The sequence below is a fragment of the Schistocerca cancellata genome, chromosome 1, assembly GCF_023864275.1.
Source record: "Schistocerca cancellata isolate TAMUIC-IGC-003103 chromosome 1, iqSchCanc2.1, whole genome shotgun sequence".
NCBI lineage: Eukaryota > Metazoa > Arthropoda > Insecta > Orthoptera > Acrididae > Schistocerca > Schistocerca cancellata.
In genome coordinates, this window is record NC_064626.1 from 302831036 (window position 1) to 302858121 (window position 27086).

Below are 27086 nucleotides of genomic sequence, written 5' to 3' on the forward strand. Positions count from 1 at the left end.
AAGACAGAATTTTCAAGATGCATATGTGTTCGCCTTGTCTGACACTTTTACCCAGGAAAACGCTGTGCCTAAGGGTTCCCTCCTGAGTGTCATCTTCTTTGCTATCGCCATTAACTCTATAATGGCCTGTCTCCCACCAGGCATCTGCAGCTCCATTTTTGTTGCAGATTTTGCCATCTATTGCAGTTCTCCATGGACCTGTCTCACTGAGCGACATCTTAGCGATGTATTGATCATCTTTACTTCTGGAGCATCAACAATGGCTTTTGCTTTTCCACTGATAAAACCATCTGTATGATGCAATTAGTTTCTCCCACTATCTTTACATCTTGGGCCTGCCGCCCTTCTGTTTGTTGAAACTATGAGGTTCATGGGACTCATGCTTGATAGGAAATTCTCTTGGTCCTCTCATGTCTCTTACCTGGCAGCCCGCTGTACGCAGTCCCTCAATGTCCTACGAGTCCTCAATGGTACTTCTTGTGGCGCCGATCGAACCACCCACCTCCATTTGTACCGGTCCCTTGTCCATTCAAAACTCGACTATGGGTGCTTTGTTTATGGGTCTGCACGTTCAATCCATCTTACGCTGTCTCAGGACTATCCAACATCAAGACATACATTTGGCCACGGGTGCCTTTTACACTAGCATGCTCGAGAGTCTGTATGCTGAAGCTGCTGAACTACCACTGCCCTACCGCCATGACTTTCTTCTAAGTAGGTGTGCATGCTGTTTGTCTCCCATGCATGGCCACACATCCTATGCCTCCTTCTTTGATGATTCCCTTGATCGCCAGTTTGGGGCACGACCCTCTTCTCTGTTACCTCCTGGGATCTAGTTTCGGCATTTAGTACGGCAGCTTAACTTCACACTACCTGCAACTTTCCCAGTGGGTGTGAACCCTCCACCACCTTGGCTTTGTGAAGCGGCCCATTTTAACCTTGGCCTTCATCCACTTCCTAAGGACACTACTCCAGCTTCGATCTATCACCTTCAGTTTCACGACCTTTGTGTGGAACTTAGTGATAGTACCTTTGTATACACTGATGGCTCTTGGACTGACTGTGGGGTCGGGTGTGCCTTCGTCATCGGCACCCGTGTCTTTCGATATCAGCTTCCAGCACACTCCTCAGTATTTAGAGCCGAGCTTTTCCCCTTGTATTAGGCCATGGAGTACATATGGCGACACATCCTTCCCAATTGTGTCCTCTGCTCAGACTCACTCAGTCCCCTCCAAAGTCTCTGTGCACTGTACACTGCTCATTCCTTAGTGAGTCGGGTCCGTAAAAACTGTCATTTGTTCACTTTTGGTGGAGCCAATGTCATGTTTCTGTGGGTTCCTGGTCATGTCAGTCTCCCAGGAAATGAGGCTGCTGACACTGCTGCCAAAGCTGCAGTCCTCTTCCCTCAGCCCGCGAGTTCCTATATTCCTTCTGATAATCTCTATGTTGGCGTCCATGAGGAGGTGGTGTCCCTTTGGCTTCGCCAATGGTAGTCGCTTCATGGGAATAAGCTCCGGCTTAAGCCTCTCCTCGTGGGTTGGGTGACCTCCTCTCGGCCCTCCTGCCGGGAGGAAGTCATTTTAAGCAGACTGTGTATTGGGCACTGCCTTTTTAGCCATTATTTGATAAGTGGTGCTACCCCAACACTTTGTACATATTGCGCCCAAGTTTCAACTGTCTGCCACTTCTTGAGGACTTCCCATTTTTTAACCACTTATGTTCCTGCTTGGGTTTGCTGTCTTGAGTTATCGACTGATTTAGCAAATGATGCACAAGCTGTGGACCGCATTTTGCTTTTTATCTGCCAAAGCAATATGGCGAAGGCCATTTAATTTTTAGTTCCAGACCTCTGTTTCTGTATGGTGTCTCTTTTTGACTTGGGCACATATGACCCCAATTGGTTTTTGCGCCCTAAAGCAACACAAAACCAAAACCAAATCATCCATTTTGAACTCTGGTCAGATGACACAATTTTCCACAGCTGAGGGTCATCTTCTTAGCCACTGACTTTTGTATTTGCTCTCCAGCTATTGCAGACTCAATTCAGTGGGAAGTGCTGCAGATTCACCTGCTGACTTAGAGTGTGGTAGGCAGGAGACCACAAAGGTGGATGCTCCAAAGGGCAATTCGATACCTGTATAGTTACCAGCCCTTCTCCGAATAACAAGAATGTACCCAGGAGGTGGTGAACCATGTCATCTGTGTGATCCAGTGAGCTGATACCATTTCCTTTCCCCAGTCTAGTAACCACTTCAGATGATGACCTGTCTCTTGGTAATATGAAGAATGTCACTTGACACTCAGATCCAAGCACGCAGCTTTGTGACAATATAAGCACCATCCAACTACTGAAAATGTTCGTGCCTTCAGGTCTCGAGAGCACTAGCAAGGCAAGTGGTAAGGGAACAGTCAAGGAACTTGTGGAAGGAATTTTCAACTTCCATTAGTCAGTCCACATATGCTGCACAAATTTGCACTCAATAAAGTGGATTTCAGGCAAGGTCAGTACAATTCCCATTATGGCCATTTTGAGAAAGGGATTCTTGAAGAACACAATTGATTGTACTGGAGAAGGCTATACAGGAATCTTTCTTACGTCAATACCATTTAGTTGGTATGTTTTTCGATACTATACCACCATTTGGAGGTACAACATCCTTCTCCAACTTCATGAATGAGGACTAGTTGGACGCATCTGCCATTTCTTATCACATTGATGATATTTTGTCTGACCACTTTGTTCAGGTGAATGAGTTTGCCATAGGCAGTGTACTCAGTGCCACACTGTTCACAATCACTATCAACAGCATCTCTTCTGCAGTCAGAAGCCCAGTTAAAAGTTCTTTATTTGTGGTGGATGACTTCACAATCTTATAATCCTCTTCCAATCTCGCATTGATGACAAGGCAGTTTCAGATGACCTTAAGGAGGTTGGAAACTTGGGCTAGTAGAACTGGTTTTTGGTTTTCACTTGAGAAGACTACTTGGGTGAATTTTAATAGTGCTTGTTGCAGTTTTCACTTACTGGAACTCACAGTAAGGGACACTATTTTAAATTTTAAGGACAGTATGCAGTTCTGGGCATACTATTTAACTCAGAATTAATCTGGCTCATGTACCTGACAGACCGGCAAACAAAAGGCTTCAAATTGTGGAATATTTTGAAGTGCTTCAGCAGAAAGGCATGAGGAGTTGACAGAATGCACCTCCTACAGTTTTATAGAGCATTTGTCAGATCCTGGTTAAATTATGAAATTATTGGATCAGCCCATAATTTGTACCTCTAGGTATTAAATGCTGTCCACCATGAGGACACTTGGATGTCAACTGGAGCCCAGTTTGGGACCAGCCCAGTTCACAGTCTGTCTGCAGGGGCTGGTGAACCACTACTCCGCATTCAGTGATGCTTTCTTCTGGCTCATCAGGCCCTCAAAATCTCGGCATTGCCTCAGTCATTGGCATTTAGTGTCACAGTCCTCCCAACTTTTAGTGGCTGTTCAGGAATCAACCCCAGGGGACCAAGCCATTCAGGAAACATGCTGCCAACTGTCTCACAGGTCTGGGTGTATCAGATCTTCAAATACACAGCCAGGGATGGAACAAATTGCCACCTTAGTGTATTTGGAGGCCCAAAGTAATTTTAAGCCTGACACAGTACAAGAAAACTTGTACTCTGGGTTATGTTTTTACAACTTTTTTTATCTTCAGTTTTACTCCTCTCGGAGACTCAACCCTTTTGTGCATAGGTGCTTGGCAATCACAGAGTCCCAAACTGTTGCAGCACCTCCTTCCTGTGCTTTACTGTTACATTTCATCTCTGACTATCCTTCCTTCCCTTGCTCTCTGTCAAGGTGGCAGTCTTTGATGTCAACCCAGCTATTCCATAGGTTCTACCTGCCTTTCTTGGAATTCTCTTTCATTCACCACCTTTTGCCTGAAATAATTTGTGGTCCCCTTCTGAGTTTGATCTTCATTTTCCAAATTGTTCTGTAGTGTGAACCAAGTGAGGAAGAATGCCTTGAATAGTGCCTATTGCATGTAGTATTAAAGATAATCTTGCACAATCAATGCATAGGTTCTTATTTGCACTTCAAGGCCAGTTCAGTAGCCAAACTGGGGTCTTTATTTATCCTTTCAGTTAAGTCCCATGGAATGGCAGGGATCAGACTACAGGTGCTTGGGACACTACGCCTAAACACATGTTGAGGAATATGTCTGTCTTCCTGAGGCATTAGGGCTCCTGGCAGTAGCCATTGTGCCAGATGGCCTTTGCTGTGGCTAGGTGGTGCCCATGTGAAGAATCCTTGATCAGGAGTAGGTAACATCATGGAAGATATTTTGCACCTGAAACCTATTGGATTATACCAGAACAATGTCCGTTCTGATCCTGCCATCTCTTCAGAGAGGAATCGAAACTTTGGTGCAGACAGTTAAAACCCTATTGATTTCCCTACCCTGGCTACCCCATGAAAAGAGGGAAAGCCAGATATCTAGGAGTGGAACACTTTATTCAGTAAATAGTACATACATAATCTGTTGGAGATACTTTACTGTGTCAAAGCCTTTTTTTTTTTTTTTTTTTTTTTTTTTTTTTTTTTTTTTTTTTTTTTTTTTTCGTATCAAACATAAATTTGGAGGAGCTGAGTCATTAGGCAAAATGTGCAATGGATCATGTTGATTAAAGTCTCTTCTGCTGCACAGTTTACAGCTTTGCAGTCAGGTGAACATTTGGGTGACATGCCAGTGACCTGTTCAGGACTTTGAATATGTTCCAAGGACTCATCTTCCCCCGAGACCTCACGCTCCAAACAGACAAGGAGCCATGGGCTAATCTTGAGTGGCAAGGTGTATATTTTGTCTAACACATCCAAAAAGGTCTGAAGGATAATAGAGTAGATACAGATGCCGTTTTTGTAGCCTTTGAAGAGAATCTTCCCCCAAATCCCCTTCAGTTATGGTGTGAAACCTTACATCCTACTGCCAGTGAGTTGTTTTCTTTGGTCATTTGTCATCCCACTGCTTGACGGAGCCTAGATATAGCAACTTTGTAATCATGGACAATCACTCCAGTCCTTGTAAACAACCATCTTTGTGTCTCAATTCTACGGAACACCATCCTCCACGTTCACTAGTTTGCCCAGTCTTCAAGAAGAAGAAGAAGAAGAAGAAAATCTATACTAATAAAAAAACTGTATAACTGTCTTGACTGTCCATTTGTCTGTGTGAATATGCTAATCTCCAAGACTGCTAGACAGTTTCTTATATACCACAACACTTATAAGATTGAGGGTTATGCGATTTCAAGATTCTAATCAAAGATCATGTGGCGAGACGTGCTGCCGCTCGAGAACATCAGACACTAACTCTGTTCCAGTGTAACATCAAACACTGACACGACGCTCAACAATGGAAGAGCAGAGAGGGATGTGAGAAAACATAAGCGAGTAGTATGCTGATAGACCCCTCCCTAGGATGACACCGAGACAGGAGTGGCATCTAGGCCAAGAGGATATAAGCGCCGTTCCACCAGCCGTGGCCAGAGTTCCAGTTGAGCCGACCTACGAACGCTACAGTAGTGACTTAAAAACTGTGTTGGTTCACTCGTATTATGAATTGTATATCTTGTGACGCATATGTATCTCATAGAGTTAAGCATTGTAATCATTTCCTTTTGTAAACAACTCTTTGCTTGAATTGTTGTCTGCGATCCGAGACAGCACCTTTCCTAGGTCGCTCAATATTAGACGAGTGGGCAGAACACAACAAAGTCGCTCTTGGGAAACTCCTTCCAAAAGTGAAGTAATGTAACTGAGAGAGTTTTATGTATTATCTTGCTCCCCAGAACCTTCACTCACAGAAACTTAGTTATATCTTTCCAATGTGTCATCATAGAAGCAAAAATTTTGATGGGATGTGGTGCAGGTGAGTGGCTCTTTGTAAACCAAATCCCACTTATTCCTAACAGTCTACCACATACTTTAAACGTGTACAGTTCTCAGTGAGCTTATGTTATGCCATGACCATAAACAAAGTCAGATGCTCATGTTGCAGGCATGGACCTTAGTGTAAGTTGCTTTTTGTACAGCCAGCTCTATGTGGCTCTCTCCTGTGTTTGTGAAGCAAACAAGCTCTTCATTCATGTCCCCAATCATACTACTTCAGACATATGCAAAGTCCTATGACGTCTGACACAGCTGTAAATAAATACCTTGGCAACACCAGGTTTCTCAGCTAGTACAGAAATATATATATATTGACTACCTGTCATATAATGAGGCATATAAGAAATATGAATGCCTACATCCTGTTGATATGATATCCAATGATGTGAAAGTCACAACCATAACTTCCACTAACTCAGTTTTTTTGAAACTATTTCTCCCTCCACCCTCTCTTGTGGTTCCCACGGCACCATCTTCGGGAACCACTTCCCACACCTGCCCTGAGGAACAACTTCCTCCTTGGGGCCTCTGTCCCTGGAAACCCACAGGTGAGAAGCTGTACACTGGCCAGTGATCGAAGGGACTGTGACCTCTGGTCCCAGGACTGCCCACTCATTGTGAATAGGCCCTAGCAAGAACCCCAGCCAACAAACACTGTGAAAGAGGAGGAGGAGAACCATCAAATTCTGAATCAATGTTCCTTGATGTGGTTCCATCACCATCGGTGACAGGCAGAGATCTGGAGTGCGTGACCATTCCTCCTGACCCCTTCATTCCGAACTTGGACACCCAAAACGAGACCATTCAGTGGAACTGTAAAGGATAGTACTGTCACCTACCGGAACTACAAAGCCTTACCTCCTCCTCTTCTGCAATTTGTGTTGTGTTACTCTACAAGAAACGCACTTAACTTTTGACTATTTCTCAATGCTCTGAGTACATTCTGTCAGAACCATGCTTTTTCTGAGATACCATGTGGAGCAATCAGTAAACTGGTTCGCACAGAGTGGGTTCCTCATCATACAACATTGCAATCGATAGCTGTGCAAGTCCAAAAAACCTCAACAACCACCATTTACAACGTTTACATACCTCTAGGCAGGCCACTTTCTGAGTTGACGAGCTGAATCCAACTACCCCCTCCCCCCCCCCCCCACCCCCACCCCCCACCCCTCCCGTTCCCCTTTCGGAGCGTAACATCAGATGTGCAGATCAGACTGTGATTAAAGCAAAATACTAAACTTGGCCATGTATAGCTGTTCCTTCAACATGCATATCAATACATTCAGTTGTTGCCGACTCATTGTGTAGGCCTATGTTGAAAAGTAATGAGGGAAAGGTTATGTTCCTACCAAATGCCTTTATTTACTCCAGTAAATTTTGCATTGTGTTCTTTTATATTGGCTTCTACTCTCTGATTCCTGTATATCTGCTGGACTATTTTCCAATTTTGATGATAAAACTTACTGTGCATGATAATTTACATAATTTACAACCAGTCTGCATTGTACAAAGCTTTTTCTAAATCTTGTTTACTGCTGTGAATATGCCATTTCATGTCGTGTGGGACCTGACTTTACTGGGAAAATGTTAATTAATCATGAACATCTCACTATTGTTAATTTTCAATTTTTGTTAATACATGGTGCAACTTTTTTGAGAGCATCATAGCTTTTCTCTAGTGTTTCATAAGTGTTCACCATTTTGCAACTGTTTCTAGTATATCTTAATATTACCGTGCATTAAGAACTTTCCTTGGAGGTCTGACAGTAGTATATTAGAGCTGTTGGCTGCAATGTTTGATAACAGTTACATTGTGAACCCGCCTCGCATTTTCGTGGTTGGTATACGATATGCAATTTATACATCATTTGAAACAAAATACTTGTTAAAAATTGCCTGATACGTAGTACAGCTTTTCTGTGTGTACATTTAGTTTTTGTAGCAAAAAATGCATTAAATATGGAGTGAACGTAGACATTGAAATATGCTACATGTAAATCTGTTATCACTATCTATATTTCTCACTGACATTTGTTGTGGGAGGGCTGGTATGTGATGTCATAATACACACTGTGACAGCTGATGTAATATTTCAAAAGAGAATAACTTATTCCTGGCTATAGTCCCCAGTACTATGCAAATACTGTTAATTTACTGACATTAAATTTTTCACTGTGAAACGAATGTTACACTACACTGTTGCTAAATTTGGTTGCAATTACAGCTGGTATCAACAGAGGCAGTATCACATCAGAAGTGGGAACTGACAGAGGAAGGGACAGTGGTTGCTGATAAAGGAAGCCATGAGGCACGAACCTTCTATGCTATTTCTCCAGAGGGAATGCCTCTTAAAGACTTGAAGGTATGTAATGAAGTGCAGCTAAGTTTTGGATAACTTGTGTAAAACAGTCAGTAGCAATTAATCTCATAATTTATTAACAGACAGTTTAACTTGAACTGCCATGTCAATTTCTTGTACAGATTAGTAAATTTTCTTCCTGCGGCTGATATTTATGAGAAAATAACAAAACTTACACTGCTCATCGAAAAATTTAAGGAAGTTTTGGATTTAAAACTGTTGTGTTTTGTTGATTCCCAGGAGTAAAGTAATCCTTTATTCATATCCTCTGACATTCGGTTCTAGGCGCTGCAGTCTGGAACCGCGCGACCGCTGCGGTCGCAGGTTCGAACCCTGCCTCGGGCATGTGTGTTTGTGATGTCCTTAGGTTAGTTAGGTTTAAGTAGTTCTAAGTTCTAGGGGACTTATAACCACAGCAGTTAAGTCCCATAGTGCTCAGAGCCATTTGAATCTCTGACATTAGAATTTAAAAGACATGAAGGAAGATAACCATTCGACATATGGTACTATCTTGGGCACCATGCGCAACCAACTCTTCCCCTTCAGTGCTGACTACCTTGTTCTCACCATAGATGGCTGCCTCTCATCCTGAGTGAAATGATAGTTAAATCAAGACCCTACGCTGTCGACAGGCATTGATATACGTCAGTGGGAACAGTTGAAAATGTGTGCCCTGACCGGGACTGGAACCCGGGATCTCCTACTTACGTGGCAGACACTCTATCCATCTGAGCCACCGAGGGCAGAGTGGATAGTGTGACTGCAGGGGTTTATCCCTTACATGATCCCCGTGAGACCCACATTCCCATCCTGAGGTCTGAGTGACCCTTCCCTTCCTCCTCCAGCCTGTCCTAGTACCTCCCCAAGGAAGCTACTAATAGTTCCAAAATCTAGGATAATTTCATATTCTTTTTTATATGTAAAATTTTGAAGCAGAACACAAATGAAACACAAGTGTATAATTTTCTGACATAGTCTCTCTGTTGCTTGAGACACTTCCTGCAGCGCATAGGAAGTGTACAGATTCCCCTTATAAAAAATTCTGTTGGTTGTATGCGTAGCATGCTGCACCTCTTCGTCGGAATGAATCTGTTTCCTCACAGCACCTCTTTGAGTTGCCCAGACATATTGCAATGACTCGGAATGAGGTCTGGTGAGTATGGTGTATGTGACAGAGTATCAGTTTTTCATTCATGGAGTGAGCTGCCATGGCACCCATCTTGTAGACACTTTGCAAAACTTAAGCACTTCATGATTGATGTGATGTGCTGAGCCATGAATAATATTCAGATTTGCGACTGTTTCATACACTGTCAGATGGTGATTTTCCGTCACAATAAATAGCTTCAGCTGCTGCAGTAGACTCTGTTGTGCAACACGGTGTGCCTGACCTGGGCGCTGAATGTCTGTCACAAAAGTCATGCCATTTCTGAATTTTCTATTCTACTCATACACTTACCACAGAGATAGACATTCACCACCATGCTATACCTCCATTTGTTGTTGGATTTCAATAGGTTTTGTACCTTCACTGTTCAGATAGTTTGCACCAGAATGCTGTTTTTCCTTGGTGCATGTTGCAAATGGGGCAGCCATTTTGAACTGGTATTGTGGCTGCATTTCGCTTGTCTGTAGTATACTCCATCTATAGAGCATTCCTTACATCACTGGTAACAGTACTTCTAACTCAATAAACAGTGAATGAACACTGGTGTGAAATGTTGATTTTTATTTACACTTTTTGTTTTCATTTGACTCATCCCATATATTTGTTTCTTACAATGCATTTCAGAACTTTAGCTCCAGCTTCAAGCAAGTCAAGAATTTTAGCTCGTCATAGCTCTCATATGCAGTGATGTTGGAAGTTCTAATGTAATTGACTTTACCTTTGAAAGCATAGAATAACTTTGACTTTTATAAAAATAGCTTTCTTTTAAACCAGAGATTGTGACAGCCTTTTAGTATCTACTGCCTACATTGTCGGAATGTGACGGTGTTTGGGATGCATGTTTCAAAGTTAAATATTTTGTAAGTGGTGAATAAGCATAGTTTGTGATTCAATAGCCTTTTTGTTTTATCAGTATATTATTAGAAAATGGTTTAAAATGAAATGTGTATAGTAATTTTGTGAAAGAAAAACTTCAAATGCTTTTAAAGCACAATTTTATTGTCCGCACCTCGTGGTCGTGTAGTAGCGTTCTCGCTCCCCACGCCCGGGTTCCTGGGTTCGATTCCCGACGGGGTCAGGGATTTTCTCTGCCTCGTGATGACTGGGTGTTGTGTGCTGTCCTTAGGTTAGTTAGGTTTAAGTAGTTCTAAGTTTTAGGGGACTGATGACCATAGATGTTAAGTCCCATAGTACTCAGAGCCATTTGAACCACAATTTTATTCAAGAATAAAAAATGTAGAATAATACACAAGATCTTTTGTAGCTATGAAGTAAAGATAATTTACATTCACAACTCAGTATTATTGTAATTTAAGAGGAGGAAAACTAGACTTGACATTGAGGTGGAGGGAAATTTTGTTCTATTTGATAGTGTGTGTATTTGAGCATGATTGTGGAAATACTGTTCAGTGTTTGCTATTGTTTTGGCAACATGGTATTTAGCTCATAAAATGGCAACATTTTTGTTTGCTTCCTTTGTAAACATATTTTGTTGTGCCATCAGTTTTGGCTGTAATGACAATATGTAAGTATGTTGAGCATCATTTATAAGAGCTGGATACTTCTTCACATGAAGAAATTCATAATGTGTTCAAATTGTATTTCTTTAAAATAGGTGCTCTTCCTACACAAATTAAAAAGTAGGGTAGTTATTTTAATGTTTGTCCACTGACTTGCATTTATTTTATATTTTCATCTTGGTAGAAGTTTTTGAGCAAGACATTGTTGTACACTAATTGGAACAAAATTTAAGCTTCAAATATCTGTGCTGATGGAGTCACTGCTTGTTGACACATGTGATATACATTAATACATGACATGATTAAATCTTATGTTATGTAGTGTTTTGATGCCTGCAGAGCAGTTGTTAGAAAGGTACCACTACTTGAAGAATAAACGCTTTTATAGTTTCTTACTCATTGAAACCTTGTACTTTTGTAGTCATGTCATTGTGCAGGCAATTGCGATATTGATATTTCTTTGTAGCATGCTATCAGACAATGTAAAATAAATACAATTAACACAGAAGCATTCTAATTATCCAGTTGGTTATTTTGGAACTTATTCTTCCATGAAAAATACATGAAATATCTATTAGTTATTGTGGTTCATGGTGTGGGTTCCTGTAGTCATGTCCTAGTTCATGAACCAAGGGCAACATATGAGTGGCCAAGTAAGTGGTCCCGACAGTCGGGATACCAGTTACTTTGGAATAAGGCTGGGCATCTCGGACATATTCTGAGTTGTGGCCACCTTTGTGCTCATACGGCAAAGACTACCAAATCCACCAGTTAGCCCCTCAGCCGTTAGGGGTAAAACCCAATGGGACTCGGGGCAAGTAAGGCTAGCAACCTGCTTCCCTGGTACTTTAAATATGATGCTGGCAACAATCAGAGCAAAATGCCTCGGACCTTTGGAGGTGACGGAGTCCCACCTCTAACTGACAAACCAGGGACTCCTAAGATACGACTTGGCAAACAAATGGTAATGAGATGGGGAGCTATTAATATCAATGGGGGCTACTCTGGGAAGAAGGTAGAGCTGACAGAGGCTGCAAGTAAGATGGGGCTGGACATTTTAGCTGTTAGTGACATTTGGGTAAGGGGTGAGAAAGAAGAGGAAGTGGGAGAAGACGAGGTCTACCTGTCAGGAGTCAAAGCAGGAATAGCACAATGGGGTGTAGGGCTTTACATCAGGAAAGAAATGGAACCCAGCGTAGTTGCAATAAGTTATGTAAACGAACAACTGATGTGGATAGATTTGACAGTGTCTAGCAAGAAAATTAGGATTGTGTCAGTATATTCGCATTGTGAAGGGACAGATCAAGATAAGATGGATAGTTTTTATGAGGCACTCAGTGATGTAGTTGTTAGAGTAAAGGACAAGGACAGTGTTCTGCTCATGGGTGATTTTAACGTCAGGATTGGAAATCGAACAGAAGGATATGAAAAGGTTATGGGTAAATTTGGAGAGGATATGGAGGCCAACAGGAACGGGAAACAACTCTTGGATTTCTGTGCCAGTATGGGCTTAGTAATCACAAACTCCTTTTTTAAACATAAGAACATTCACCGGTATACTTGTGAAGGCAGGGGAACCAGATCTGTCATTGACTATATAATAACAGATCAAGAATTCAGAAGGCTGTGAGGGACACACGTGTATTCAGGGGTTCTTTGATGACACTGATCATTATTTAATCCGCAGTGAAATTGGGATTGTGAGGCCGAAAGTGCAGGAGGTCAGGTCCATATGTAGGAGGATAAGAGTGGACAAACTTCAGGATAAGGAAATCAGGCACAAGTACATAACAGCAATCTCAGAAAGGTACCAGTTAGTTGAATGTAGTCAATTACAGTCATTGGAAAAGGAATGGACAAGGTACAGGGACACAGTACTAGAAGTGGCCAAAGAATGTCTTGGAACAGTAGTGTGTAAAAGTAGGATGAAGCAAACAGCTTGGTGGAATGATACAGTCAAGGCAGCCTGTAAAAGGAAAAAGAAGGCGTATCAAAAATGGCTACATACCAGAACCCAGGTAGACAGAGAAAGTTATGTTGAAGAAAGAAACAAAGCCAAACAGATAATTGCAGCATCCAAGAAGAAATCGTGGGAAGACTTTGGAAACAGGTTGGAGACTATGGGTCAAGCTGCTGGAAAACCATTCTGGAGTGTAATTAGCAGTCTTCGAAAGGGAGGTAAGAAGGAAATGACAAGTATTTTGGACAGGTCAGGAAAACTGCTGGCGAATCCTGTGGATGCCTTGGGCAGATAGAGGGAATATTTTGAAGAGTTGCTCAATGTATGTGAAAATGCAATCAGTAATGTTTCAGATTTCGAGGTAGAATGGGATAGGAATGATGATGGAAATAGGATCACATTTGAGGAAGTGGAAAAAATGGTCAATAGATTGCAGTGCAATAAAGCGGCTGGGGTGGATGAAATTAAGTCGGAACTCATCAAATACAGTGGAATGTCATGTCTTAAATGGCTACACAGGATAATTGAAATGGCCTGGGAGTCGGGACAGGTTCCATCAGACTGGACAAAAGCAGTAATCACACCAATCTTTAAACATGGAAACAGAAAAGATTGTAACAACTACAGAGGTATCTCTTTAATCAGCGTTGTGGGTAAAAATCTTCTCAGGTATTGTTGAAAGGAAAGTGCGAGTATTAGTTGAGGACCAATTGGATGAAAATCAGTGTGGGTTTAGGCCTCTTAGAGGTTTTCAGGACCAGATCTTCAGCTTACGGCAAATAATGGAGAAGTGTTATGAGTGGAACAGGGAATTGCATCTATGCTTTATAGATCTAGAAAAGGCATATGACCGGGTTCCTAGGAGGAAGTTATTGTCTGTTCTACAAGATTATGGAATACGAGGCAAACTTTTGCAAGCAATTAAAGGTCTTTACATGGATAGTCAGGCAGCAGTTAGAGTTGACGGTAAATTGAGTTCATGGTTCAGAGTAGTTTCAGGGGTAAGACAAGGCTGCAACCTGTCTCCACTGTTGTTCATATTATTTATGGATCATATGTTGAAAACAATAGACTGGCTGGGTGAGATTAAGATATGTGAACACAAAATAAGCAGTCTTGCATATGCGGATGGCTTAGTTGTGATGGCAGATTCGATTGAAAGTTTGCAAATTAATATTTCAGAGCTAGATCAGAAATGTAAGGACTATGGTATGAAGATTAGCATCTCCAAAACGAAAGTAATGTCAGTGGGAAAGAAATATAAACGGATTGACTGCCAAATAGGAGGAACAAAGTTAGAACAGGTGGACGGTTTCAAGTACTTAGGATGCATATTCTCACAGGATGGCAACATAGTGAAAGAACTGGAAGCGAGGTGTACCAAAGCTAATGCAGTGAGCGCTCAGCTATGATCTACTCTCTTCTGCAAGAAGGAAGTCAGTACCAAGACTAAGCTATCTGTGCACCGTTCAATCTTTCGACCAACTTTGTTGTATGGGAGCGAAAGCTGGGTGGATTCAGGCTACCTTATCAACAAGGTTGAGGTTACGGATATGAAAGTAGCTAGGATGATTGCAGGTACTAGTAGATGGGAACAATGGCAGGAGGGTGTCCACAATGAGAAAATCAAAGAAAAACTGGGAATGAACTCTATAGATGTAGCAGTCAGGGCGAACAGGCTTAGATGGTGGGGTCATGTTACATGCATGGGAGAAGCAAGGTTACCCAAGAGACTCATGGATTCAGCAGTAGAGGGTAGGAGGAGTCGGGGCAGACCGAGGAGAAGGTACCTGGATTCGGTTAAGAATGATTTTGAAGTAATAGGTTTAACATCAGAAGAGGCACCAATGTTAGCACTGAATAGGGGATCATGGAGGAACTGTATAAGGGGGGCTATGCTTCAGACTGAACGCTGAAAGGCATAATCAGTCTTAAATGATGATGATGATGATGATGATGATGATGATCTATTAGTTTTGTTTGTTTATCAAGATCAAAACTATGATGACCTTGTGAGCCAAACAAAATGTTTTTGAGCCATATTTGGGCTGTGGGTTTCTGATCACTGTTTTGAGCAATTGTATAAATATCTCCTTGAGCTTTGTATTTGTCCTACTGAGCCCTGCATTTGAGCTTCAAGCTTTTCAATTAGTACCAAAGATAACATCCTTTTTGAAACAAACGTAGGAATCTCCAGGTAGGAGTGTCAGCCAAGTAGCAAAAGATAGATTGTTGCTTACGGTGTAGATGACATCTTAAGTTTCAGACAGGCACAATTAAAACACTTACACAAAGCTTTTGGCCACAGCCTTCATCAGCAAAAGAGAAACTCACCATTCATACACACAGGCAAGCGATACCTCATGCACGCATGACCACCAACTCCAGTTGCTCGGGCCAGAAAGCAACTATCAAGTGGGCTGGAAGCAGCAATCTGGAGGGGGCAAGTAAGGGGAAGGTATAGTAGTGTAAGGGGGAGGGGGCATGGAGAGAGAAATGCTGCCTAGCAGAACATGCAGGGACAAAAATTCTGAAAGGTGCAGCATCAGGTGGTTGTTCAGCAGGGAGATGAGGAGAAAGGGAATGGAAAGGAGATGAATGGGGAAAGATGGACAGACGTGTTGGCAGAGAACAGCAAAAAGAGGGTGGGAGATGAGAATGGGGTGGTGATGATTTCTGTTGGATGGAGGGTAGGGACAGTAAGTTACCATAAATTGAGGCCGAGATAATTATTAGAGCGAAGAATTGCAATATGGATAGCTCCCATCAGCGCAGCTCAGAAAAGCTGGTGGATGAGGGAAGGATCCAGATGGCTCAGGTAGCGAAGAAGGCATTTAAATCGAACATTTTATGTTCATAATGTTACTTAAAATCCGTCTTGATTGCAGATTTTTTTTTTATTTTTTTATTATTCATATGACCGGTTTTGGTTCATTCAGAACCATCTTTATGTGACGTAGCATCTGAAAGTTGCTGGATTTGGACGGGTTACTCCTGTAACTGAAATATCAGATCTGAAGATGGTTCTGAATGAACCGAAACCGGTCATATGAATAATAAAAAAAAATTTGCAATCAAGACGGATTTTAAGTAACATTATAAAATCACTGATTGCTGTTATCCCATAAGACATTATGTCTGTTTTTGCAAAATTTTATGTTCAGCTGCATGTTGTGCCACAGGGTGGTCTACTTTGTTCTTCGCCACCGTTTGGTGCTGGCCGTTCATCCTGGTGGACAGCTGGTTGGTAGTCATACCAATATAAAAAGCTATTCAATGATTGCTGCAGAGCTGGTAAATAACCTCTCCCCTGAATCCGTTTCCCTCCTCCACCCCTATGACACTCCACACACCCAACTTCTACATGCTCCCCAAAATCCACAAATGCAACAATCCTGGTGCCCCATTGTAGCTGGTTATTGTGGCCCCACTGAAAGGTTTTCGGCCCTCATTGACCAACACTTCCAACCAGTTGCCCGTAATCAAGCCTCCCTGCCCAGCAACCTCCTGACACTGCACCTGTTGGCATGCTTGTCCCAGCACTCTTCACGAGGCAGCATTCGTCTCTCCCCCCACCCATATGCTACTTCCCTTCCCCTTCCCAACTCCTTCCAGATTGCTTCTTATGTCCCTCACAGTAGTTGCATTCTGGCCTGAGTTGCTTGAGTTGGCGGTCATGTCTGTGAGAGATGTGCTTGCTTGTGTGTATGAATGGTGTATGTTTCTCTTTGTCTTATGAGGACAATGGCTGAAAGCTTTGTGTAAATGTCTTTTAATTCTGCCTATCTGCAACTTAGTGTCATTCTTTTCAAAACCTTAGAGACAATATCAGGATTGAGCACTGAAGTCAGAAATCTTACATCATTATTGCAACACAATCTTGGATGTAATTCATAATACTTAATTAAACAAATGTATGAAGCTTTCTTACACATGAAAATTATGTGGCAGGCTAAAACTTGAACCAGACCCTTGACAGTCTCATGCTTAGTCTTTCCAGGCACAATTCACAACCCATCCTGGTAGAGGCAAAATAAAAATAGTGAAGATTGAAGGCAAGTGCATGCATTTTATTCTGGCAAGAAATTTCACAACAGTGTCCATTCAGGCACAGACTATATGATTATGTCTGGAAACAATTCCTTAGTTTGGGCTAAACCATTTCTTTGCTTGTGGCTTCTTCCACCATAAATGCTTGTCCATTAATGTAGCCTTCTGTAATTTTTCAAAAGTTGAGCAGAGGTACGGGTGGAACTGAAGCTGTGAGAGTGGATTTTGAGTTGTGCCTAGATCACTCAGTATTAGCATTTTCCGTAAAAGGAAATATTAGCCTCATACTCAAATACTCACTTGTAATCTAAATATCATAGTAGTATTTATTAGAATGAGGACTGAAAGATGCATTATGTAATGAAATACTTTTTTTCCACAAAATGGTATGACAATGCCCTCCGTAGCATTTTCAGATGCAGTAAATGAGAATATAAATACCTTTCACAACTTTCATGGTTATTATAGGATGTACAGCACTATATCATAAAGAAACTGTTTGCCAGACAGCAACTTGAGGAGGTCCTTTGCCTTACTCTCAGGGGTGTTGGAGAGCGATATGTGGCAGATGGGTGGAGGGGGGGTTATGTTCCCAAATTTAAAAGCATTTGATTTCCACCTCGCAGTAGACAATTTCTTCGTTACGTACTGCTTCACAAACAAGTTTTTAAGAACTTGACACTTCTCAACTAAAAAAGCTTTAAGGATAGATTTTATTAGAAAAGTGTTGTAATATCTCTACATGGCATTATTTTATGCTAAGTCTCGTTTCCAATGTGTTGGGATAAAACCTGCTCTCTGTCAACATTGTCAGTACCCACAACACCTCCAAACATAGTTTGCTGAATAGCGTACTCTGTCCAAACAGCAGTTACAACATTTGTTACTCTAGCATTGTTGTCCGATTTTAAAGGTGCTTTGCAGAATTTGTTGAAATGGCCATAGCCACTTGACATGGCATCCTGTGTTATTCCTGAAACATCTTCTTAGTTTGGTATTACTTCACACTTATTTAAAATTGCAATCCTTGGCTGAAATGTCAAATCTAAGGCCAAATTTTTTTACAATTTGTAGGTTTACTTTCCTGGTTTTTGCAGAATTGGCTCTGTACTAAACATAAATATATATGCATGGACTTAGGGATGTATTGATTTATAATATCCCATCGTCAGTCACAAAATTTTTGCTTTCTGATTATTGCATTTTTGGAGCTGCAACTCCATTTTCATGGATTGTACAGACATAATGGATGTTACAACTGCTTCAGTTTTACATCTCCAATTCATAATCATTCAAAATTTAAGTGCCAATGTAGTAGTTTTTACTAGTGCAAAAGGTGAAAAACTGAAGCAGATGTGTGGCCATTCCATGCCAAGCGGTATAATTTTGGAAAAATTTCCTGCATGACCATCACAGATTTTGCTGAAATTTTGGGTGATCATTTGCACATGTTCCTATTGAACACTGGTAAAGCTTTACTTTTTCCAGTTTAATACTCACATAGATTTGCCATTTGTTTGATCCCACAGTACAGCTATCAACAGTGCACCAATGAGTTTTTGGAAACTTTGAGACATAGTACTTTTGGCAATATTTTCGTGAAAGAAACAAAATTAGGTCACCTTGTACGACTTTTTGTGCTCTCTTAAGTGAAATAATAAAAATATTTCCTGGGCACTTTGTGTATGGACAACTTGAAGGAAAATTGGCTAAAAAAATGCTTGAAAAAAAAAATAAAGTTTAGCTTATTATATCTCCAGAAGTAATTGCAGGATACAACTGAAATTTTGCACATAATAACTTAATAATAAAAGTTCATGGAATATAACATTTTATTCTACTGCTGCTTTCCGATAATTACATTCATTGGGAACATGTGAAACTGTTCATATGAAATTTCATGGAAGTCCAAGAAGGTCACACGGGAAACTCTAGACCACTGGACTGGGCATGCAGTGACCCAAATCCCAGTTTGTGTAAGCAGTCCTTGAAAGTATTGTAGCTCTAAATTGTGCTGGACTGTTATTACATAATAACGATTTTGTGATTGGAGACAGGATATTATCAGTTAATGTGTATCTGACGTGGAAGCTACAGTCACCAACAGCCCGTGACCTAATGTCTATTAATAATGGGCATTGAGCATGTTCTGATGATGTAGTCAATCCGGCTAATCCTTTTCATGTTGCTTCTTATTCTTTGATAAGTTTTCTCTTTTGGCCCTGGAAACTTACTGCGATGTTTGGACTCTGATGCAACAAAGCCTGCGGGAGCTTGATGCTTATCTCGGCTGGATCATTTGCAACTTTGCTGAGTAACTAGTATTGGCGAAACAACTTTTTTATGCCACTGTGAAAGGCCTGTCTTAACATGCTTGCACATAATGTTGGAAATCAGTAATTGTAACAACAGATGTAAGACTACATGGAATTACTGAAAGGAGAGACAGGACAAGCAGCCACAGAACTAATAAAATAAATTTTGAGCTAAATGGAGTACTCCAGCCTCCCTCCATCACCTTCAGTTTCACGATCTTCCCATGGAACATTGCGATAGTACCTTTGTGTTCACTAACAGCTCTCACACTGACTATGATGTCAGATGTGGCCTCGTTATCGGCACCGACATTTTTTGGTATCAGCTTCCGGAACACTCAGTACTTACAGCAGAGCTCTTCACCCTGTATCAGGTCAAGCAGTACATCTGGCGACACTGCTCAAACCTGCTGGAGCCACTGTGATGTTTGTGTGGGTTCCTGGTCATTTCGGTCTGACAGGAAACGAAGCTGCTGATGCTGCTGCCAAGGCTGCAGTCCTTGTACCTTGGCCTGCTAGTTCTTACATTCCCTCTAATGCTCTGTGTGTTGCTGTCTGTCAGCAGGTGGTGTCACTTTAGGATCACCACTGGTCCTCTCTTCATGGGCACAAGCTCAGAGTTAGATAACCACCTCTCGGCCTTCCCACTTTGAGGAGATCATTTTAGCTAGGTTGTGTATTGAGTGTTGCCATTGCCATTTATTAAGTGTTGCTCCCCCACTGCTTTATGCTCATTGCGTTCAATCTTTGATGGTCCACTATTTCCTGACAGAATGCTCTTTTTTTAACCACTTACGTTCTTGCATGTGTTTGCCGTCTGAGTCATTGGCCGTTTTAGTGAACGACGCATGGGCTGTTGACTGTGTTTTACTTTTTATCCATTGCAGCAGTGTGGTGATAGACATTTAAATTTTAGCTCACGACCACTGTTTCTCTATGTCATATTTTATAGACCTTTCTCCATGTCCCTGTTTTTAGCTGTCTTCTCTTCTAATCAATTGGGATTAATGTGTAGTCATTTTTAACTCCTTTCTTTGTCTTCATGTTTCACAGTTCTGACACAGGTGAGAATGACTGTAGTTGTTTTTACCCCCTGAAACAAAACAAAACAAAACAAAACAAATATGCATGTAGGATCCACTTTAAGGGACCTGTCACATCTGACCCACCACAGTCTCCCATTTTTTACAGAAAAGAATTCCTCTAGACCTCCCAAATGAGAATACAACAGTCTTCAACTTTTTACAACAAAACATTCTATTTACCTTTCAGCAACAATACCCATAGGATATTTAGGTAAACCTGACTACAAAGAGGACTGTCTAATTAGGCTATTCTTAAATTTGTTAAGCATGGCAAAAATTAGAATAAGTTTGGCTACTCATAGTACGGTTAATCTAACCACTTTTAGAGAATTATGCAAATTCAACAATATTTTCAGAAAATTCCAAACAGTGCAAATTCCCTTTGTTCAAGACTTATACTGTATCAGTGATAGCACCCTGCAGAAAACTTACCAGTTGTCACTGCTTAATAACTCAATAACCCACATTAAAAATAAATAAAATTATACACCTGTAGCTTTGATCTGGAAACTAGCAATCCTTCATTCTGCATTGCCTATACTTGCATTAACATTTCTGGTGGACTTGGGTGAGTTATATTGCAACCAGTAAATTGTTAATTCTCTGCAACAAGGAAAAAAGGTCCTTTTCAGCACTGAGGGCAAATGGCACTGAGATAACCATAATTATGTGCGGACTCTTCATGCATCTCCACTGTTTTATGCTATATCAGTGTATGTCACTGTCGGTGAACACTCATTAAAGAAAAAATCGTTTGAAGACCACAGTCTCTACATATAAAACGAAATGTACTGACTGACTGACTCACTCACTCACTCACTTATCACTCACCATTGCCCAGCCCAAACCACTAAGGATAGAAACTTAAAATTTGCAGAAGGTCTTGTTTTTACACAGTAGACGTTATTTAAGAAGGAATTTTTCGAAATTCCACCCGTAAGAGGGTGAAATGGGATCAGAGGTTCTTTGAAAATATGTCACTGTTAATGAATGCAATGTTGAAGCTAGAACTGTGGAAACTAATATTTGGTTTCTCAGTCAGAAATAAATACATGTGTCAGCATTTTTGGAAATTTGTCTCCTGTGGCGGTGAAATAGATGTTGAAATCATTTTAAAAGAAATTATTGTTATTAAAGAACTTCTAATGTTCCATTAGAAATACTGAAAGCGTTGGGAGAGCCAAGCTTGGGGAAGATCAGTTTGGATTCTGCAGAAATGTTGGAACATGTGAGGCAATACTGACCCTACGACTTACCTTAGATTAAGGAAAGGCAAACGTATGTTTCTAGCATTTGTAGACTTAGAAAGCTTTCGACAATGTTGACTGGAATACTCTCTTTCAAATTCTGAACGTGGCAGGGATCAAATACAGGGAGCAAAAGGCTATTTACTATTTGTACAGAAACCAGATGGAGGTTATAAGAGTCGAAGGGCATGAAAGGGAAGCAGTGGTTGGGAAGGGAGTGAGACAGGGTTGCAGCCTATCCCCGATGTTATTCAATCTGTATATTGAGCAAGCAGTAAAGGAAACAAAAGAAAAAATTGGAGTAAGAATTAAAATCCATGGAGAAGAAATAAAAACTTTGAGGTTTGCTGATGACATTGTAATTCTGTCAGACAGCAAAGGACCTGGAAGAGCAGTTGAAAGGAATGGACAGTGTCTTGAAAGGAGGATATAAGATGAACATAAACAAAAGCAAAACGAGGATAATGGAATGTAGTCGAATTAAATCAGGTGATGCTGAGGGAATTTGATTAGGAAATGAGATGCTTAAAGTAGTAAATGGGGTTTGCAGGGGGGGGGGGGGGGCAAAATAACTAATGATGGTCAAAGTAGAGAGGATATAAAATGCAGACTGACAGTGGCAAGGAAAGCATTTTTGTAGCAGAGAAGTTTGTTAACATTGAGTATAGATTTAAGTGTCAGGAAGTCTTTTCTCAAAGTATTTGTATGGAACGTAGTCATGTATGGAAGTGAAACATGGACGATAAATAGTTTGGACAAGAAGAGAATAGAAGCTTTTGAAATGTGGTGCTACAGAAGAATGATGAAGATTAGATAGGCAGATCATGTAACTAATGAGGAGGTACTGAATAGAATTGGGGAAAAGAGGAATTTGTGGCACAAGTTGACTAGAAGAAGGGATCGGTTGGTAGGACACGTTCTGGTACATCAAGGGATCACCAATTTAGTATTGGAGGGCAGTGTGGTGGGTAAAAATCGAAGAGGGAGACCAAGAGATGAATACACAAAGCAGATTCAGAAGGATGTCGGTTGCAGTAGGTGCTTGGAGATGAAGAAGCTTGCACAGGATAGAGTAGCATGGAGAGCTGCATCAAACCAGTCTCTGGACTGAAGACCACGATGACAACGTTACATTTTTAAAGCTACATCTATGAAAATTGGCATTTGACTTCTCAGTGAGAAACAAAAAAAAGCTTGTGTTTGTGTTTTTGGTAATTCAACCACTGAGGGGATGAAATAAGACCTGACTGATTCGTTGACTTGTTATCACCCTTTCTAAACAGTTAAGTATAGAAACTTGGAATTTGGAGAGATGTTGATTTTATACTGTAGGCATCGTACGGATTGTTTGAAACTCCATCACTAAGTGTATGGATTAAGGGATGAAAGATTTTTGAAAATATGTTGCTGATAATGCTACTTAGAAGCTAGCTAGAACTATAAAAATTGGTATTTGGGTTCTCTGTCAGAAATTAAAGTATCAGTACTGTATTTCTAGAGTTACAACCACTAAGGGGGTAAAATAATGGGTTAAATCTCCTTCAGAAAATAAATCATTATTAAAGTTCTAATAAAGCATTTTTAAAGCTACTTCTGTAAAAAACTGTTACTGAATTCTCTGTTGGATATAGAAAAATACTCCCCAAGGCAGTGAAATTGGGTATGAAAAATTGTTTGAACACATTTCATATTTGAGTTCGAAAGAAATGTGTTAGGGAATGGAAGTTTTTATGGAAATACCACTCCAAGAACTCAAAAGGCAGCAGGGTTGTCAAAAACCTCTGACTTTAGTTGCCAGAATCTCTTTTTGGTTAGAATACTTTCAGAAAAGATTAGGCTTCTATGGCCTTAATTAACGTGCAAAGTTTAGATCATGATTCAGTAAAAATCAACATATCAGTAAATGATAATATAACTTGCTCTCTTGGCGAACAACATAAACATTCATTCTCTCCATGTTTTAAATCCTGTAGACAGGTAGGTGGAAGATGTAAGAAAGGCATTGGGCGTGGAAGGATTTGTGGTGTCCTCTGTTTCTGGGTGATGGTGAAGCGATATAACAAACCTGGAAGTCCAGGTTGTAGGTGTCAGAAGTACAACCACACCAGCTATAACTGCAGCCTACAGCCCACTTGTGTTAAGTGCACAGATCCTCACCTAAATAAACTGTGCAAGAAGTGACAACCACGTCTGCCCCAACACAAAGTGCACTCACCTGGTCAACTACCATGTCTGTGAGGTTTGTCAGAGATTGATGAAAAGTCAGAGGCACCAGAAAACTGCCACTGCAGCTACCACTGTGTCCAGGCAACAAACTCACCAACGGGCGAATTTTGAGCCCCAGCCTAGTCAGTTTACAGCTCCATAATCAAGATGGGCAACTTGGACCTCCCCCTCCTCCTCTACGATGGAGACAGGCAGTTTGGGTGTCCCCCACCACCTCTTCTGCTGTGGTGCCCCCTCCAGCAGTGGCAGGAGGAGAGCCCACTCCCACTACCAGTCCCCTCTACATACCAGGGGCTCACAGAGACTAATGTAGCTGCCAGTGTGGCTACTGAGCCAATGCCTCAGTGGGGCCAGGCACTGGCAATGATATATAAGAGAGAGCAAGAGCAAGTTATATTATCATTTATTGATATGTTGTTTTTTACATATTTTATGAAGCTGTGCCGAGTCATCTGTCTTAAGAAAATCTGTATATCAGTTCATTGACGCTCTGACAGTCCAGTGTCCTTTTAGTTTCTTGTGATCCTTGTGAGGTCTATTGTCATCTCTCCTTCCAATAGTTATTAATGTGTTAGCCATAATCGAGGCAAATTGGACATTTTCATTTCTAAATCGTCTTGACTTAAAACTGGCTTGGACTATTATTTGTAATGATTGATTACCATTCAAACAATCATATACTTCTTACTATATATTTTGCATGTGATTTATTAAAAACTCTGCTCCATTTTGACATACAAGGGAAGAGTTTTGTACAGGTCACACATTCACTTGAAGCAGAAAGAAGACCATCTAAAAAAAGAGTATCTTTTGTAGTGACTTGTCAGTGATTATATTGTTTCATAAAACTGCAGATATGTTTTGCCAATAAATACGTACTTGATATTACAGATTTTAGAGTGGCAAAATTTTTTACCATGTACCAGCACAACATTAAACTGTAACTTTCTTTCCTTGTTTCCTTCCAGAAATGAATTAGGGAATGAATGCCTTTTTGTCGTTCTATTAAACAAATAAATTAGCGGAGATGCTGAGTCGCATATAGGCATAAAAAAAAAGTGTCACAATTAAAGGACGGACGGACACGCGCACGCACACGCGCGCGCGCACACGCGCGCACAAAACAAACTGCAGTGTCGTGTGTGTGTGTGTGTGTGTGTGTGTGTGTGTGTGTGTGTGTGTTATGTTGATGGAGGCCTTACTTAATGGCCGAAAGCTTTAATTGTGAGAGCCATTTTGTTATGCCTATCTGAAACTCGGCATCTCTGCTATTTGGTGAGTAGTAACTATCCTTCTCATAATATTGTTGTATTCCATTCTGATTTTCCACTGTTTGATTGAACATATAAATTAGGTTTATTTCATACTAGTCTAGGCTGTTACTGTTCCCACACAACACGCCTGTCATGCAGGGCAGCCTACGCACCAGGGATTGGAAAACACATTTTTCCCCTTAGGTCTGCTCCTATTCGAGTTAGGAGAATATAAATGCCACAATGCTGATACTCATGAGGCCCGCTGTTTCTCTGCAAAATTTAGTTGAAATTGATCCCGGGATTTGGGAGGATTTCGCAGACATACACACATACCTAAACTCTGCTTTGTATACATTTATTTAATGTAGGGAGATTTGTCTTCACTTTGCTTTGTCTCATTTCTTTACATTATGACATTTATTAGGTTGCCACTAGTACTTTCAGGTGAAACAATGATTTCACACTCAGATTTCTTGAAATTATCTGCTGAACTTTATATTGAAATAATTTCCCAGCGTACATGAAATATACACTGCTTTGGTGATTTTAAATGGTGCATTGGCTTTCATTAACTTTCTGATATTTCACCATACCTTTGTAAATCTTTATGTTTAGCTGACGTAATAATTAATTCGTTTTTCTCTTCACTCATTTCTGTGACTGCTTATGACATATATTGAAACATCACCTGTTACAAGTTATGAATACTTGCTTTAACCAATAAAAGTTCAATTGGTCTTGCTAACCATTAACAGGAAATTTAATATTTTGCATAACTCGGGTGGATGATTCTTCTTCTACAGAAGAATTGTAATATGTTGATCACCAATCTTCCAACCAGATAGGTATAATCTTTAACAACTGTCTATACAGGGTGTTACAAAAAGGTATGGCCAAACTTTCAGGAAACATTCCTCACACACAAAGAAAGAAAATATGTTATGTGGACATGTGTCCGGAAACGCTTAATTTCCATGTTAGAGCTCATTTTAGTTTCGTCAGTATGTACTATACTTCCTCGATTCACCACCAGTTGGCCCAATTGAAGGAAGGTAATGTTGACTTCGGTGCTTGTGTTGATATGCGACTCATTGCTCTACACTACTAGCATCAAGCACATCAGTACGTAGCATCAACAGGTTAGTGTTCATCACGAACGTGGTTTTGCAGTCAGTGCAATGTTTACAGATGCGGAGTTGGCAGGTGCCCATTTGATGTATGGATTAGCACGGGGCAATAGCCGTGGCGCGGTACGTTTGTATCGAGACAGATTTCCAGAACGAAGATGTCCCGACAGGAAGACATTCGAAGCAAATGATCGGCGTCTTAGGGAGCACGGAACATTCCAGCGTATGACTCGTGACTGGGGAAGACCTAGAATGACGAGAGCACCTGCAATGGGCGAGGCAATTCTTCGTGCAGTTCACGATAACCCTAATGTCAGTGTCAGAGAAGTTGCTGCAGTACAAGGTAACGTTGACCACGTCGCTGTATGGAGAGTGCTATGGGAGAACCAGTTGTTTCCGTACCATGTACAGCGTGTGCAGGCACTAACAGAAACTGATTGGCCTCCACGGGTACACTTCTGCGAATGGTTCATTCAACAATGTGTCAATCCTCATTTCAGTGCAAATGTTCTCTTTATGGATGAGGCTTCATTCCAACATGATCAAATTGTAAATTTTCACAATCAACATGTGTGGGCTGACGAGAATCCGCACGCAATTGTGTAATCACATCATCAACACAGATTTTCTGTGAACGTTTTGGCAGGCATTGTTGGTGATGTCTTGATTGGACCCCATGTTCTTCCACCTACGCTTAATGGAGCACGTTATCATGATTTCATACGGGATACTCTAACTGTGCTGTTAGAACATGTGCCTTTACAAGTACGACACAACATGTGGTTCATGCACGATGGAGCTGCTGCACATTTCAGTCGAAGTTTTCGT

The 27086-nt window shown here is 40.9% G+C and overlaps 1 protein-coding gene across 1 annotated transcript in view; it reads left to right on the forward strand.

Moving 5' to 3' along the window:
• LOC126172322 (phenylalanine--tRNA ligase alpha subunit) overlaps positions 1-27086 on the forward strand; it is a 147206-nt gene that overhangs the window by 27795 nt on the left and 92325 nt on the right. Inside the window, exon 2 of the mRNA XM_049920870.1 lies at positions 8170-8307. Coding sequence (XP_049776827.1) covers positions 8170-8307 — 138 coding nt within the window. The remainder of the gene's footprint in view (positions 1-8169; positions 8308-27086) is intronic.